The following is an 18,539-nucleotide window of genomic DNA, read 5'->3' as shown; positions in this document are numbered from 1 at the left end:
CCCACCTGTGCCCCACACAGGACCTATGTTTTGTGAGCTAGAAGGAACTTGCCAGTCTTCTTGCTTCAGATGACCAGCTCTGAGGGAATACTGCAAAGTACACCTGTCCTGCTGTTCACAGGCTACAGAAATGACTTCAGGTCACATGAAGTCTGTGGCAATTTCAGAGATGGAACATGGCTGTCTCCAGTCTCAGTCCAGTACTTCAACCACACAACACACCTAGCTATAGTAAGCCACAGAAACCCACAGATGCAAGAGACTGATAGGAACTTATTTTTATTGACAGCATGTCACCAGAGGATAACCTACTAGACAATCCAGAGAAATAATTGATGTTACCACATCTCACAAACATACATTTGAATTTTTCTCTGAAACACTTTTTTTCAAATGTCAAAGTCTTATATGCAACTGCATCCCAAAAAAGGAGACAATATAATTATATGCAAAGGATGACAAGCAAAAAACAGTATATATAGGCCTAACTTCTCAATTAAATCACTTTTTGGGGGAAAAAACATGGCTGTCATGTCAGAATTTAATCTTGACAACACACCTACCAAACCCAAGTTACCATAAAAAGGCTTTACACCGTGCTCAAGAAAACCTTGAAGGCTGCTCCAATAAACACAGTTGATTTGTTTGATTATCAGTGGCTGTTCAATCTGACACAGGACCATCACTCACAGGAGAAAGGCACATGGAAGCCTGCACTAATACAGTCCACACTTTCAGCAGAATATATCTTCTCTTGCTTCAGATTTGTAGTAAGGCAATCAAGTGACTTCAAAGTCAGATGTTGGCACATGTTAAGTATGCCCTGGATTGTGTGGAAAAATACATGACCGCCACCAGCATCTGAAGGAAGACATCCTTAAATTGATTCTATTGTCCTGACTCTTAAATCACTGTATCAGTCTCAAAGTACATAAAACTGTGTACATGCTTGTATGTGAAGACAGGCTGGAGCTGTGGTTAAAGACTAAAAAAACCAAAAAAACACAATGATTTCAGGTTGTAAAGGCCAGAGGCTGATAATTCCTTGAAGAATTCCAGCCATTGTCTGAGGCATGAGGGACAAAATCTACCATGTCTTTAAATTTGGATAAAATAGGAAGAGCAATTTTTTTATCACTTGTTTATCTGGGATGGATAGATTGACTAGATGGTAATGCCATCTAAAAGTTTCTTAGGACCACCTTGCAAATGCAAATGAAACCTAGGGATTTTTTGTACATTTCAACAAATGAGGTTTCAACACTTTCAGTCCCAATGTACCACCATCCCTTTAACAGGCTTAAATAAACCACTTTTTATGGAGAGCTGCCATAGTCGCACATATGTAATAACATATGATTTTCAGCTTCTCATTTTCAAGAACATTAACTTCATCATGACAAAGAGCAAGCTCCTTAGAAAGGCACTGCAGGTCCGTAAATGCCATTTTTAAAGTTCAGAAAAAGATAATTAACAGACTGAAAATGTCACCAAAGATGAGAGACCAAGACAAGTTAGGCATTTCCAGATTTGCTATGTAACCACAGGAGTTACATCTTTTCACAGTGTAGTCCTGCTAATAATGTGAAACTGTATCTGCAAGTTTAGAACCTCTTACTGAACTGTGAAGATTAGGACTCAGTATTTTGTTTCTCTCTTCAGATTAATGATTACATTTGGTTATGATAGTACTGAAGCACTACAGTATTAATAGACAGGTATTACAGTATTAATAGACACTTGCATATATATAAGAAAAAAAATCCTCAGAAGAGAAAAAAAAAAAAAGCTGATTGTAGACCATAGCATGGCTATGTAAGAAAATCTAAAGATCAATGAAATATTAGTGACCAACTGTTGTTCACAATTGGCAACATAATAGATTTTACATTGGAAAAATATACAAACTATATTCAAAATTCAACCATTTCAAAATATTTTATTGAAATTAGCATAAAAAAGATTTTGAAGGCTATTTCTCAATTGGTTATTTCTAAATATTAATGAAAAAGTAGTGGTTCATTTCCAAGAATCTCCACCATAAAGTTATGTACTTCAGGAGCCTTTTGTTTTTCTAATCATTGCTTCCATCATATCCCACTGCTCTTTGGTAACCTAACAAAAGAAAAGATATTTTATTGGAATTTCATATAATACTTGCACATCAAAGTACCTGAATGTAAAATAGCAAACAAGGAAATTAATACCCTTTTCAAATCATTGAATTCTCCTGCCATAGAAACATATTCTCCACCATCCATTCTGATAACCTAGAAAGAGCACAAACAGTGTATTTAGTAATTGTGTGATTTCTGCAGCATTCCCTTGTTACGAACTGTGAAAATAAATTTTCCTGATTTGGGTGAAAAATGCCCATACTGAAAATAATGCAATACAATTCAGTAAAAGTTCTTTTTAAAGGTGCTAACAACCACGCACTACACTTAGAAGATGAATAATAATTGTAAAGAATTTTAAATCAAGATGTTTTGTTTCATTTCTCAAACCAGGCCTTAAAAAAAATATCAGCAATACTCACACCATCATCAGGTTAATTGTACAAACAAGATCAACCAAAACTCACTGCTCCATTAACCCAGCTTGCATAATCACTGCAGAAATATGCAGCAAGATTTGCAATTTCTTCTATAGTTCCCAGACGACCACAGGGAATCCTCTCAATTATCTTCTTCTCAAATGTGCCTGTTGGGTCAAGGCGGCTAAAAGCACCCTGAGAATTAAAAGGAACATTAAAAAAAGTTGTAACAACATCAGAAAATAAAATCCAACAGAGATTTGACTCCACATACACAATATGGAAGTTAATATTTGTAAGGTGTCTACACCCTAATTGTCAGTAGCATGAAAAAGAAAGAAGTAGAAAAGGAAAGCAATTTATCCCCGTTGCACTGATATGCATCTACTGATGATAAGTTGGAATTTAATCCATTTGGGATAGTCACCCACCATCTATCTGTGAAAAACAAAAGGGTTTAATCATCTTATTTTCCTCAAACACCCTTGATAAACATTTGAGGAAATAACCAAGACTCAAAATTGCTGCATGGACAGAGGAGAGGAACAAGGGAAGAAGAGGAACAGGAAAGTGACCAAAAATAAATTATAGGTGGCAGAATAAATAAAATGGAAAAGAAAAAACATCAAGTTCAGTTAAATTGCAGCAACTGCTAAAGCTGAAGGAAGTCATCGGAAGCTTTAGTACTTGAATAGCTTAAAATGGCATGGGAAATAAAAGGAGATTTTTCTGCTCCTCCACAAGGAAATAACCGCTTCACTCAAAATCAGAAATGTATCAGTAACATTTATGTTAAATTACTGGAGTTATGATTTAAAGCACATTGTAATTCATGCAATCATGGCTGCAAGCATGCTATTTAAGTCTTCTATTGCCATGTTTTTAATTGCCAGTTTATAAGCCTAACAGTGTTGTGCTTGTATGCCTTGTTCTTTTCCCATCATGACTTAAAACAGTTATGATTTAAAGCCATTTTTATTGCCCTTAAGGCAGAAAACCTTGATTTTGCAATATGCTGTCTGCCTTTTTATGCTTTCAGGGAAATTTCAAGTTGGAACCATACACCAAATGTAGCCTGTTATTAAGAACACACATTATCTCAATCAGGTTATACACTATTAGTTCAAAAAAGGAACATTAACTGGAGGTAGCACTAGAGACATTTAAATCCCTTAACTTGCCAAATGTTTTTCTTCTACTCTTACTTAAAAATACACAATATGCAAGGCCTGGAGAACTTTTGGTCTGATCCTCTAATGGTATTTCAACATTCTTATAATCCCGCTAATTCTGCCACTTATTTGTCTTTCCAGTGAAAAGAGTCAAAACTAAGTTTTCCAGTGTAGCATCTAAAACTGTCAAGAGGAAAAAAGGAAAGAATAGTAAATAATACAAACACACAAAAAAGTAAAAAAGAACCAACTCTGCACCCTATTCCCAAAACAACAGCAAAAACAACTGAAATATTTTATGGAAGAAGTTATACCATTATTAGTTGTTAGTGCTCATAATCATAATAATTTGATTCAATGGGAAATGGATCCTTCTTTCTCTTCTTGCAGGACTGCTTTCTTTATTCTTCCTGTTCCAGCTGCTCTGGATTACTTCCTTCAAACCCTTCAGTCCTCCTTCTCACTCACTTCAAAGCTTCTCAATTCCTTGCCAACTTAGTTTTTCTCTTTCTAGTTTTGAGATTTTCAACAAAACTAGTGAGATTCTGTTCTCATATACCTAAAAGAGATTCTAAGATTTTGGAATGTTTCAGATGTTTTATTTAAAAATTAGGGGGTAGGCAGAAACAGGAACTTTACTCCAACAACTGTAAAAATTCACTCCACTTGACAAACTAAGTACACAGAAATAAGAATCATCATTAAGTACTTTGATATATCAATTATTCGAAACACTAAAACAAAAGTTTCTCTTTTTATCAAGCGCAGTAGAGGGGACAGTGGCAAGTCTCAGAAGTTCAAGAAATCCTATTTTTACAAAAAGACTAAGAGGGAAGTGTGTTCAATATTCCAGCACAGTCTTGACTATCAAGAAAATCATATTAGAATTTACAGCTACAGAGAAGTTGGGCTCTTGTGAAGTTAAGTCTGTACTACAAAGCACATTCAAGGCTGTGTTTCACTTCATGCCATGTACCTTTGTTTTTATGGGACCTGGTTGAATCACATTGAATCTCATGCCATATCTACCCCATTCAGCCGCAAGAGACCTAAAAATTCATTAACAGAATGCATCAATATTTTAAACACAATATTGTAATCCTATTCAGAAAAAAAAATTAAAATTGAATCAAATTTATAAATATTACAACATTCCTGAAGCAGATAATTTCTACTTAAAGGGTTTTTTTGTGCTTGACAAAATAATTTCAGAGAAACAAAAAAAAATCTCATTCACCAGAGGAATATTGATTTAATAGAGGAATCATAGGTAAAGCAGGGTGAAAGAGCAATTCTTTCTCCCTTGCAAATCACAGATGGTGTTGGCACCTGAATTCCTTAGCATAGAACCGTTAGGCCATCATCTTTCTGTGGCAACTTAGACTATCCCACAAGTATACATCTCTAACATTTGCAACATAGCTCTCACATTATGTTCCGAAATAAAACAGAGGATACATTTTAAAACAGGACCGCTAGAATAGTTTTGCCTAATGACATTTTCTCTGCATGATGAGTACTTTGGATTTACTATGGTGAATGAATTAGCTGAGTCATAAAGTCTCTGTGAAAAGTACACATTTCCGTTACAGCTCTGTAGAACAGAAAACAAGACCATTACTCAGTCCCTCATTTTTTTCCAGATAAAGAATTCTAGTTACAAAAAGGCTGCCAATCTATTCAATTCTTTCTTCTGAAGTGCAGAGGAAAGATCTATGTGCTATGAAGGACTAGCCTGAAATTAAAAATGAGAGAAATCTTTCATTTGCTGAGCACCATGGATATGTCAACATGATACTGTTCTGAACTAAGTAGAACTGCAGACTTTAATTTTAAATAGTGGCAGGAAACAAATTTGTTGATGAATCTAAACAGAGCTGAAGCCATACTATACTGCAACCAAGTAACAGGCATGTATTTTCCTCAGACAAAAGAATGTACAAGGTGCTACAGATCTCAAACAGTCCTCCTCATAGCTGTCTTTAGGTGCTGGTTCACCAATGAGAATGCAAGAGAACCTGATTATCAAAACTGCATGAAGCAAACTCTGGAACTTGTAATTGCCAAAATAAGTAGTTCTACTTGTCCTTATCTTGGTCTTGTAAAAAAAACCAGCAGCAGTTAATACTTCCCTCGGCAAGAAGCTGCCAGCATACTATTTTCTTGCTAGGATACTGGAGCCTGGATTGAACTCTTGTGGAACAGTGAAATAGGGGGACTACACTAATAAGCTCCATTTTTATAGACCAATTACCACATCTTAAGGATGTGAAAACCAAAGGACACATTTTTCTGTATTACTCACTTGCTCATTGCTTCTACACCAGCTTTGGCAGAGGCACTCGGCAACACAAATCCTGAACCACTCTCTGCATAAATTGTTGTAATAGCCAGGAATGCTGCTCCTAGAAGGTGAAAAAACATTTAAAAAACAACCCACACCACACAAACCAAACAACTCTGAAGATCAAACTCTCAAGTTTGGGTAAAAGCACGCTAAATGGTACAGAAGTTTTCAGCTCAAGTTGTAGGGATACCTTTTCACTCTGGGCAGTGAAAAGGCATTTTAAAAATATATTGTTTGAAACTTTCTTTCCAAGCCTTTTTATTTCAGTTCACTCTTTTGCATGAGTATTAAGAGTTGTTCCAGGTAAGTGCAAGTAGCTATTGATTAGGCTCTGAAGGTCTAAGCCCTCAGACTTCCACTGATAATGATGCTTAAATTAGTCTAACTGGAGTGAAGGCCTAAGATCTTAGAGTGTTTTTTCAGAAGCTGCCCTACTCTAGTTATCACTAACCAGACATTTTGCCCCAAATTAATCAATTACTGAGTGGAGGGGAAAAAAAACCCCAAAACCAACAAAACAACAAACAAACAAACAAACAAAAAAAAAAACAAGGAAAAAAAAATCAGCATTAACAGTTAGGTTTGGCATGATCTCCAATTAACAGCTTGAGTTAACATTTATGCAGAAAAATAAAGATTTTAAAGAAACTTCCAGAAGCTTTTTCTGCAGCAGAGCCAATTACAGAGTGAACCTGCATAACTTTTCCTATTATTATCACAACAAACTCCATTATAAAAGAACTACTTTCTTTTATATGCTATATTTTATAATAGAATTAGCAAAAAAAAATTCTAGAATATAACGGAAACTGCAACTGCTTATTTAATCTTTCTTTTATAGAATCCTGCAAATTATGTCTGATCAATGACTAGCAAGAGCTTACTGTAGCTGGGAAATGAAGGACAAGGGATGACAGCTCACTGCTTATGTCATAGTAACTAAAATAACTGTTCTACTTACTATATTTCAAAAATAATTTCATTAGAATAGCTGCCCAGGGAATATTTCTAAAACAATATACACTACTGATAGATTGCAAGTAAGTAGACTCAGGTAAAAAACTACAGTAATATTACACAAGAGAAACTAAAGAGAACCAGAAACAAGCACTAATTGAAATGCCAGCAGTTATCCAGAAATCATGGGCCCCATTTATAAAAAAGGAGTCTTCACTGAGAGACTCTGAAAGGCAAAAAACCCTAGAACAACTCTGAAGTTATCTAGAGATGATTGTTAATTACACATTTTGTAGAATCAAACCACTGATCTTCTTTATAGGTTAAATAGATGTAAGCTAGGTGAACTTAACACAGAAGCAAGAATAGCTGAGAAATGTATAACTCTGATACTTAAAGAACACTTCAGCTCACACACAACTTTTATTTCTAAAGCCTATATTCATAAAATGGACAATAACTGATCAATTAGTTTCTCTCTTTTTGTAAAAATAAATAATATGCTAGCAGATTATAAATTCCTTTTAAATACCAGCACAAACTTGCAGTTTAAAAGCAGAACTTTTATTTACTGCATTTTATTTACTGCATTAGACTTAATGTAGGGCACACTGCAGACCTAAAGGACATCCCAGTGTTCTAGAAACTGTCAGATTCATAGTGTCCTCACAGACTGCTCTGAAATATTTGCACTAGATGGCATCACTTTAGAAACTAAGGTCTCTGCTCAAACTAAAAAAAACAAGCAAGTACGAAGAAAATGAAGGTGAGAAGACAAACACATACACATGACTTACTTACAAAAACAAGCCTTAAAGAAAGCCTTAAACAAAAAGTCTTATTTACAGATGGACTCCCCTAGAAAGAAGACATGCAGGTAATAGCAAAAAGAAATTCAAATGTTTTGGAAGCTTACAAGTCAAAGAAAGAGAGACAACATGAAGGTGAATGACGTCTGGATTTTACCAAATTTGAGGATTTCCATTCAACAACAGCAAAAACAAAAGCATGTTTGATTTCGTATTTCACATTACTATATGGGCACACAACACGTGCACCTGGAAGAGCACAAGGCAACCGATTTCAATAATCTGCTGTAATGGTAGAGCAAGTCACAGCTGGGGATGGGTTTGTCATGTGGGAATATCAGCACTAGAATGGTGGAAATTAATTTTTCATGTGCTGCTAAAATATAGAGGGAACATACTTGTATACTAACAAAAACTATTACAGAGCCACTGAAACAATGTTAACTTCATATTGTTATAATTAAATAGTATAAGCTCATGGAATACTTTTTGGAAAGGTTTTTGAAGAAATTCAGCTAATTTAGAGGTTAAAGAAATACCAGTGTAAATACAAAAGCAGTATTTCAACACAGTGGCTGTACCTAGAAAACAGGATTCAGAAGTGAGGGCACATGGAAAACAATAATTATATCTCACTGCTTTTAAATGAAGTGAGATATAATGACATTATATTATTCTGATCTCATAAAATAAAGTTACTGTTTTTCAATTTATAACTGGAATGTAAAATGAATGCAGTTCTTTGTAAATAATCTATGATATACCATAGAACGGCATACATCATCTCTCCTTTTAAAACAATCATCTGGTTAAATAAATCCTTGGCTAAATGGTATATGAAAGAATACATAAAATATATATATTATATATTTTATATAATAGTATATAAAAGAAAGGAGTATTTTTAAGGTGAAGCTGTGATATTGATTTAAACTTCTAGGTAGTCCAGAAACCTGGGAAAATAAAATCCAGTACTGATTTCAATTTCAAAGTTCTTTTTCAAATTATCTTAAAGGTAATATTCTCTAGCACTATTAGTCATACAGCACAGCTGTAAATTTTATTTTACTGTAGGAGGAAAATTCAAAGGGATATCCTGACTTCCTGTTCATTTAAAGAAATATCCCATGTTCAGTTCAATGAAATTAGCATACATAAAATTCAGAAAAGAAATAAATATATAGATAAATAAATATACAGATAAAATTCAGAAGAAATAAGAGCTTTTTTTCTTTTTTAACACAAAGCTTTATTTTTTGAATTTTAAAAATGTTTTACAACTAGAACTCTGCCATTGGATTTTTCTATTTGGCCTCAGTTGCCCTCTGGGTTCAATTGTGAGGCCTGCTACTACAATGAAGTAATTGTAATCAGATCTACTGTGTGATACTTAGGTACAGCTTTCACTGAAAAACTTCCTTTGTAGAAGAATGTTAAAAATTGTATTTCTCTTCTCACATGAACTCTCAAAACTGGCTACAATAATAGTAAGGCAAGGAAAGCAAGTAATAACATGTCATAATGCTTAAGATACCTTTTTGTGCTTTAATGAGCTCCTTTCCAATTTCCAGAGTTACAAAAGCAGTACCATTAAGTACAATATCAGTTATTGTTTTCCAGGCATTAGCAGAAAGTCGTTCAGAAGGGGAAATAAAGTTTCCAGCTGCATTGTTTATCACAACCTGAAACACAAGAAGGGAAAGAGTTAACTGAAAATAACTCTTCCTACGACAAAAGTAAATAATTTACAAGGAGCTTTTAAGTGTTTCCAGGGACAAAAGAAAATATACCCTCACTGAATAAGGTATGGGGGCCAGGGGAAGAGGGAAAAAAATCCAGAAGAATTTTTACCATCTGCAGCACAGATAAAGTATAAGTAACAGAAAATGAGCTGTATTTCCAAACTACTGTACTGAGGAACTGTATAATGTAGAGGCTGACTTAAGCCACTATTTTCCATAGTGTCTCAAGTGCATCCTAACAGAAAAGTTAGCCCCCATAATTCCAGCACCATGTCTATTTAATATAACGGATGCATGGGAATAGAAGCAAAAGGCAGCAACCTGATAACAAAAGTCTGGACAAAGTGACTGCTGCATAACAGGAATTCAAATCAGTCATGATGAGAATATTATGATACAATGTACTGCAAACAACTACTACAAAACTTTTGCTGAATAGATGTACCTCCATCACTTCCTATGAACAATCATCAAGTAGAGGATACTCTCACTTCAGGGGACTAAGTATTACACTAGCAGTATTTAACCCAAAAATTATGTAGCCAGATCTAGCATGTTTAGTGATATAATGTGTTGGAGAATAAAATTATGTACTATTAATGGAATGGCACTCTTGATTCATGTACGTTTGCACATAAAACAATTTGTCCTGAAGAACTTCTGGGCTAAACTCTAATGAAGATATTTGAATTTTCAATAACAAAACAGAGCACAGTACCTATTACATGAATGTAAAACTAGTAATACACAACAGCCATAAATTATTATATGGACAGCAAGCTCAATTTAAAGGCCTCTCTGAAATTTGAAGGAATAAAAATCCAAATACCTTGAGATACTAAGGAGGTTACTCAAATCACTGAATAAATACAGGAAAGACACAACAATAAAACTAATGAACTAAGAACTGTACCATATGATCTTTGAGGTATGCAGGACTGCCAAAATAAGCCTTGACAAAAGAACTACTGCTTTCTAATTGCAAGTAACGTTCTTGGGAATTGAATGAACTAAACAAAGCTGGACTTTCAAGTCCAACTTGGAAGGACTTTCAAGTTACTGCCATTAACTTCTGTCTTTGAGATCTCACCTCACATGCAGTATGGCAGTGAGTGATACCCAGGATTCATAAACTAACATCTCACGTCTGCAACTAAGAGAAAAACTGGACAAAAAGAACTGAATACTCAATTTACTCTGCTCATCTATCTTAAACACACAAAAAACGTGAAATTAAAGAGAAGGTAAATACTTGCAAAGAACAAGTCATGGAAAGCATTTATTCAGAAAATTACTGATGCTCTAAAAATGTACTGTACAGAAGGAAATCTCTTCTCTCTCTGCACACATGTAAAACCTGAACATCATGATTTTGACTTAGGCCAAAAACTGCCTTAACTAAAGTCAAAATATTATCCAGAGAATCTTGTCTGCAAGTCAGGACACTGAATTGCCTTATTTCTAGCACTGTTACAGCATACAGCTATATAGCCTACAATTTCTCTACTTCTTACAATACATGAAATTCAGTAGGTTCTCTACGACATCTGTAGGAAGCTCCTCTTGAGTGCAAATTGTCAACAACAGACATACAATAATTTTAAATTTACAGTAAACAGTTTTAAATCTGACTGTCCTTTACAACGATGCTACATCATCACACTTTCTATCAGCTAGCAGAATCCAAGTTCATCTTTCAGACTCCACCAGATCACCCTCCTCACAATCTGATGTTAAGAGCTCTGTCGGCTTTGTGCCAAACTATAAAAAAGCAGATGCTTGGCTTGACTGAAGACTTTTTTCTTCATTTTATGAGAACTTAATCTTCAAATTGGAACCTTCTTTGTGTATATTAATAAGCTAAGCAAAGATCAAAGAAGACATTTATGGTTATTTCCATTTCTAATTTGTAAAGCATTATGTTAAGACATAATTCAGCAAACACAGGTAAATCACCTTTTCAGGATATGCCATTCCCTTAAATCAAAGAATCCCTACAAAATTGTCCCATTATTTGAAATGAGATGTTAGACCTCAGAGTAAGGGTAAAAATGTTTTGTCTACTTGGCCACCAAATATTTTAAGAAGCACAGAAATAGAGTAACTAGTCTAACTATGAATGTTAGCTTTACCTTGAAGTACTGCCACTGTTCTGTCTAGTGTCTTTTTAGATTCCATTAACTTTCTATCTTATTAAGTTTTTTCACACTTACTATGCAAAGTATTTTCAGTAATGAAGAATGACTTCTTTCCTTTCCCTAGAAGACTTACATCAGGATGTCCTGCCACTTGGATTGTTTCAGCAACAGCATTCTTAACTGAAACAGGATCTCTCACATCACACTGGATGGCATGAACCTAAAGAATAATGGAAAGGCAGTTTTAAGACTTAAAAACTATATCATTTATAAATTAAACAAGTGCAGAGGCATACAAATGCAAAAAAAATCCAATAAAATGTAGAGTATAATACATAACATATTCATAATTCTGCAAAAATTTACCTTATTCCCTGTTTTAGAAGAAATTTCATCTGCTGTTCCTTTCAAAACATCCAGCTTCCTAGAAATAATAATTAACATCACTTATGTCAGTTAAATGCAATTACAATTCAGATTACTAAAATCTTTTTTTTCTGAGCAAATATGAACTACAACTTAAAATATGTATGTGTGCACATGCATGTTGCTGATTTTCATCAATTAAAACTATGATTAAAATTATGCTTAACCATTAACTTTCTGAAAGAAAACTTTAGATAATTTATGGTTAGTGCTACTTTAAAGCAACTCAGAAGTGACAATGGTAGAGACTCTAAAGCTAAACAACATGAGATAAGCCAGAAAAAAGCACACAACCATAACAAACTTAGTTTTACCTACTACTCTACTAGTATTAATAAGATACATACATATTCACATTTAAAACTAAACTAATTACTATTAGGATGAATGTCATACCACTTCTGTTTATTTTGATTTAAAATGAGATTGTTTTTCTAGACTTTACTGCAGTACTTGAGAGCTGTAGAAAATCATCATTAAAGGGAAATCAGGGCTCTTGTTGAAAGTCAGAAGAAAAATAGATTTAATTCTTTATTGGAATTTAAATCTGTATCAAGAACACCTGTAATAATATTTATTACTGTACAATAACTTTTGCAAATTTTTGTTCTCTTTAAGGCTTTTGTTGAATTTACGCCTAATATTTGAGGTTGTTTATTTTGCCGCCACATTTCACAAAACTGTGCTTAGTTTATTTCTTCCTACTGATTTTTATACCATTAGGCATTTGCAGATAAATCTGCAAGTTTCTATGACACTGTAATTTAAATGTGTACTGCAACAGAATAAATAGAATTATTTTTTCTGGTTTGTAAAGAAGAAAACATCTATTCAGCAGTCAGTACTAAATGAAATTTCTAAAAGATCTTCATTAATATTTACCGGCTTGCTATAACACACTTGGCACCTAAACTGGACAAAGCTGTTGTCATCCCTTTGCCAAGCCCAGTACCTCCACCAGTTATAAAGGCCACTTTCCCTTGGAAGGTATTTGGTGGCAACATCACTTTTTGAAGAGGTGAGAAGAATGCAGCTTGTGGTGCACTACTGTCTTGATGCAGTACATTTGGCCCACGGCTGAAAAACTGAAAGGAAAAAACCCAAGAAAGTTAGTTTTTTCTCCTTTCTGTATGCAGGACTGTTACACAAGACCAGATTTTCCTGTGGCGGTGGAGGTAAAAATCATAACTCCCTTATTATAAGTAAATATATATGAATATAAGAATGACAAGATTGCATTATAGCAACACACATGGGTCTATACATAAACGCTATCACTAGACTAGGAAAGCACTTGAGCTATTTTTATATATTATACTGCTTAGTATCTATCACTTTTACTAAAGCATGAAAACTATTAACAACTAATTACAGAAGGACTTGGGCATCAGATTGATATATGCACTGTAATTTATGCCCAAACAAATCCATGCGATTTCAGGTTACATATATATATATATATCTATTTACAAATTTAAAATCATCAGTAATAGACTCATTATTTTGATCCTTTACTGCTGCATCCAACCAAATCTTCTTCTTTACTGGAGAACAGGACACAATCAAACTTCACAAGACCTGCCCTAATGGCCACTGGAGCTGCTAAGGAAACCAATGCCATCTCTCAGACAAAACTGGGCAGGGTTAGGTTATCAGCATTACACTCTATCCCAACAGAAATACCATCTACAGTTCATTAGCCTCAGAAGGATTAGTCCCTGCAAAAAGACACAGGATTGGAACATGTTTAAAAACAGACATAAAAAGGAAGAAAATTCAGTATTACACCTAGAAAACTCTGCTAGTAAGAAAATACCCCACAAATGTAGTAAGAAATTGGTGATGTCACCAAGAAAGTTGCAGCAAAAACAGCAAACAGGTTATTTCTACCATCCTAATATGCTAAACTAACTCAAGCCTAATCCAAGTATTGAATTAAATGCCTTGGGAGAGCAGCACTACAGTAATAATTGAGAAATACCCTTATTATTTAAAAGACAGAAGTTATCACAACTTGAAGCTGCAAATGCTTCCAAGTATAACAAAACTTTTGTTTTAAAAGTTAGATTACTTTATTTTTACTTAGATTTATTTTTGGCACGCAAAGCAATTAGAAGACTGTAAGTTATACTTATTTTCTCTTGTACTTGAGCCTTTAATGTGTTTATTTTTAATACAAAGGAAAAAAAATCTAATCAAATTTTGTGAAAGAAGAGTGAATGGTTATCTTGTATCATCCTGTTAAAAACACCATGCAGTTGTTCAACAGACTGACATGAAGAAGAAGGATAGTTTTAAAATAGTAAAAATACTGCATCTTATCGTTCTGTTTACTAATTCACAATTTGAACATTAAAATTAAGAGACAATATATTTAGTGGTAGATGATTACTCTGTACTTCCCACAGTTACAGTGCCTTGGGGGTTCCACAGAGCTTGAAGTTGGCCTGCAGAAGTGTGCACATGAATCTTTCTGTGTGGTAATACATATGCATAAGTAACTCAGGTGAAAACAAAGAGAACAACCATGGAATTACACAGACAATTTAATGCAACTTAAAGCATGGTGATAATAACACCAGGGTCAAGGGCTCAATCCCTGTATGGGACATTCATTTAGGAGATGGACTCGATCCTTGTGGGTCCCTTTCAACTCAGAATGTTCTGTGAAAAACAAAAAATTTAGTTGAATTGAAGAGTTGAAGCCACTATACAGGACAAAATTCAGAAAGCAAAGCTTGAACTAGAGCTAGAACTATCACATTTGTAGAAGACTACTGTTATTTAATTCCCTCAGTGAAAATAAAATTTGCATGCTTTCATGGAGTACCAGGAAACTATTAAGCCTCCAGGAAAGGGAAATATGAAGGTTCTCTTTTGGGACTTTCTTAGTAGCCCCCTACTCATCTCTCTTCAGGAAAAAAGCTCCCTCTGGAGAATTTCAGCTCACGGCAGAGACTGCAAATCAAGACGGCATTTGGACTCCCCCTTTCTTCAGGACATGGAGATAACCCCGATGAATGCTGAGACTCCCTGATCAGGTGCTCTGGTAGTGACAGACACAGCCCAGTCTTCTTGCCCTCCATGGAAGAAACACTGCAAGCAGCTTTCCTTCTGCTCCAGGGGGGAAGATTAGGACATGCCATAACAGAGGAAAGCAGAAGGCTGCACCAAGACTAGTAAAGTACGGCAATGAGAACCAGCCAGTAAACTTGGTATAATTGAGCAATCTTTTAGTCAGACTGCTATCATCTCCTTACTGGCTTGCACAAGAGGCTTCTATGACAGCATCCATGCAAGTTAATCAATCCACTGCTTAAGGCTGAGATTTTAAATTAAATCTCAGGTGTAAACAGAGATATAAAGAAGCCAGTAAACAGCTTAAAAAACAAACAAACATCAAACAACAAACACACAAATCACTGACAAACCAAAAAATAATCCTTTCACCCAGGGGGTGATAGTGAATTGAGAAATTACTGCACCAAGCCATCTCAGAAACACACAAGCAGTCGCTGGAAAGAAGCACCGTGCTCATGGAGAACTCACTAGAAATGGCCTCCAGCAACATCCACACAGTCACAGAATAACAGAATGGCCTGGATTGAAAAGGACTTTAGAGATCATTGTGTTCCAACCCGTCTGTCGTGGGCAGGGACACCTTCCACTGCAACAGGTTGCCCAGAAATCCATCCAACCTGGTCTTGAACACCTCCACAGGTGGGGCATTCACAGCTTTTCTGGGCAACATGTCCATATCTAACCTAAAGCACCCTCTTTCAATGTGAATCCATTCCCCCTTGTCCTGCCACGACATGCCCTTGCAAAAATTCCTCTCCACATTTCTTGTAGGCTGCCTCCAGGTACCGGAAGCCTGCCGTAAGGCCAACTCGGTCACAAGTCAAGCCATGCCACTGCTTGGACAGCAACATTCCAGCCATTCACCTAAATGGACGACCCCGCACAGCTGAGCTATCGGGGCCAAAGGGCGACACTCTCCTCCGGGTGACACGGCACGCCCGGCGGTGGGCAGCAGGCCGTGTGCCGGGCAGCTCAGCCCGCACCTCTGCGGGGGCTCGGCGGACCGGGCCGGCAGCTGAGGAGAACCGAGGGGTGCCCCCTTCCCGGCTGCTTCCCCAGCCCCGGCAGCGGGAACCGCAGAGCCCCGCCGTGCCCTCCCTCTGACGGGACGCCGGCGCCCGGGCAGAGCCGGGTCGGCGCGGAAGGAGGCGGCGGGACATCTCCGCGGCGCCGCCCGTCCGCCCTCAGCCCGGCAGCGCAGGGAGCGCCTTACCCGCCCGGCGCCGAACACGCAGGGGCCGCGCGCCCCGCGCCGCCACAGCCGCGCCGCCGCCATCTTCCCCCGCCGCGCTCTGCGCCTGCTCCGCGGGGAGGAGCGGCCGCCGGGCGGGCACCGGCAGCCCCGGGCAGCGGGGAACCGGCGAGACCGCCCCCGCCCCAGGTGCTGCTAAACAGGGAGGATGTAAAATTTTATGTAAAAAGGATGTTCTTTGATGTTTGATCCTTGATCTTTGTACGCTTTTGTGAAAAACGCCAGTCAATCGTTTTTAAAATTTTGTAAGTTTAATAGTAATAAAATGGTTATAAAGTAGCAATATAATTGGAGTAATAAAAATTTGGACAATTAGGATTAGGACAATATGAGACAATAAAAACAAAGAGTTACGGACAGTCCGGGTCCCTCTTTCTCGTCAAAATAGGACACACGTCCGAAAAAGGACACACGTTAACAGAGGACTAACCCTTAAAAGCAACAGCCTGTTGCATATTCATACATCTCATACATGATGCATAAATTCCATTCAAACAAAGGATTCTGTCTGGTCAGTGTCAGCTTCTTCCTCTGAATCCTAACAGCGTCTTCAGGGTTGAGCGAGGCGGGAAGAACTCGATAAAAGAGCAATAAATTCTTTTTCTCTGAAAGATTTAGGTGCCCTGTGGCTGCTATCTCGGTGCAAGTCCTCTCTTTAAAAAAAAATATCTTACATAGCATAGTGTCTACTTTAACATTATGTTATAATCTAAAACTATATTTAACACACAACTTAAGAAAATTAATACAGCATAACTTTCTAACATAACACATATAATATTCATTTCAATATTTGTGAAAAGCCAATCATAAAATATGCATTTTTCACACTTTCAAGCCTAATCAACACGAAAGGAGCAAACAAGCTCTAAGTGATGTCCAGGTGAAAGACAAATTATTTGTCGGTGGAATTGCCTTGCTAAGGCTAATGGCTTGACATGTTTTAATGATCTCAGACCTAGAGAGAGATTAACAAAACTTGGGAAGAGGGATGCACTACTGATAGTGGACACAAAGAATCGAGAATTTATGGGCGACAAGGGCATTTGGCAGAATCCCCATGATAAACAAATCTAATAAAGGCAACTCCACAACTTGGCTCAGGTCAGCTCTGACTGGGTATTTCTACCGGGGGAGATTGCCCACTGACCCAAAAGACAAGAAAGACTGAATATATGGACTAAATGGCAGGAGAGGTGAGAGAATCATTAACCAAAGAGCATAGAATGCTAATTAATGAGAGAACTAGGTAACTGGTAGCCAATGAACATGAGCGTGTGTGGATTTGTCACCCAACACACCTTTCTGCACAGGACTGTAAATGAATCAAATGTGGATTGGCCTCTTGCACACCAGGTGAAAGAACCTATTTTGGAACAACACGGGGGCACCTTCTCAACCACAGCCACTGCCCTGGTGCCTTCAGTTCCAGCCATGAGAGTTGGAGAATGCTTGATTTATCTGTGTTGAGCGCAGAGACTGACTGATGGGAAAAGTAATGACTGACTGATACCCACCCATTTGCACAGCCTTGGTAACCACAGAAACCTGCAGAGTTGTATCTACTCATAAGGAAGGGAAAGGGGTTGGGGGATAGTAAGAACCTACAGATTCAACATAGCTTCAGGTTTTGAGGCGAGGACACCACACTTGATGAATCTAGGCAGTTACAAAACTTGACATGAAAGACAACAAATCTATCAGCGGGTCTGTGCTATCAACTTTTGAGTGAAGAATTCCAGGCAAACTGATTACACACTGCTGTGGGAGTTCAGAGCAAGCAGAATTTAAATCCTACGGCTTAGTAATCATTGCCCTGTATAAAAATGGCAAAACAGCCATTTTCTCTAAATGTTCAGCATTTAGAAAAAAAAAATTGTTCATGCTCTGTTGGTACAGCAAGCTCTAGAGTAGGTAACATCTTTGTATGTTCTGCACCAAGTCTGGCAGGCATTGAAGCAATAGCGCTACACTGCTGGGCAGTGGTTGCCACATTTATCATTAAAGCAGCATATGGAAAATATTTGGTAATAGTTAGAGAGTTGCTCTAAGACTTACATAGTAACACGGTAACATTGC

General features: G+C 36.8%; 1 protein-coding gene across 1 annotated transcript; it reads right to left on the bottom strand.

The window, feature by feature from the left end:
• Nucleotides 1–263: 263 nt before the first annotated feature.
• Nucleotides 264–16,555, bottom strand: DECR1 (2,4-dienoyl-CoA reductase 1). The gene is made up of 10 exons (XM_038127166.1): nucleotides 16,422–16,555; nucleotides 13,010–13,212; nucleotides 12,068–12,125; nucleotides 11,835–11,921; nucleotides 9,356–9,503; nucleotides 6,014–6,113; nucleotides 4,685–4,757; nucleotides 2,585–2,731; nucleotides 2,208–2,270; nucleotides 264–2,115 (listed from the first exon to the last, which is right to left on the bottom strand). Exons 1-10 carry the CDS (start codon nucleotides 16,482–16,484, stop codon nucleotides 2,056–2,058), a joined length of 1,002 nt encoding a protein of 333 aa, XP_037983094.1. The 5' UTR covers nucleotides 16,485–16,555; the 3' UTR covers nucleotides 264–2,055.
• Between the last annotated feature and the right edge of the window lie 1,984 nt (nucleotides 16,556–18,539).

This window comes from Motacilla alba, chromosome 2 (genome assembly GCF_015832195.1).
Source record: "Motacilla alba alba isolate MOTALB_02 chromosome 2, Motacilla_alba_V1.0_pri, whole genome shotgun sequence".
Lineage (NCBI taxonomy): Eukaryota > Metazoa > Chordata > Aves > Passeriformes > Motacillidae > Motacilla > Motacilla alba.
Note: the sequence above shows the minus strand (reverse complement) of the source record. Positions and strands in the feature narration are given on the sequence as shown.

Bases quoted from the DNA above. Each gene is read 5' to 3' on its own strand.
- DECR1 (XM_038127166.1), bottom strand. From the start codon at position 16,484: ATGGCGGCGGCGCGGCTGTGGCGGCGCGGGGCGCGCGGCCCCTGCGTG. The intron at 11,922-12,067 runs GTAAATTTTTGC...ATTATTCTTTAG, and splicing joins CTTCTAAAACAGGGAATAAG to GTTCATGCCATCCAGTGTGA. The intron at 2,732-4,684 runs GTACATGGCATG...TTTAATTCTCAG, and splicing joins CAGGTCCCATAAAAACAAAG to GGTGCTTTTAGCCGCCTTGA.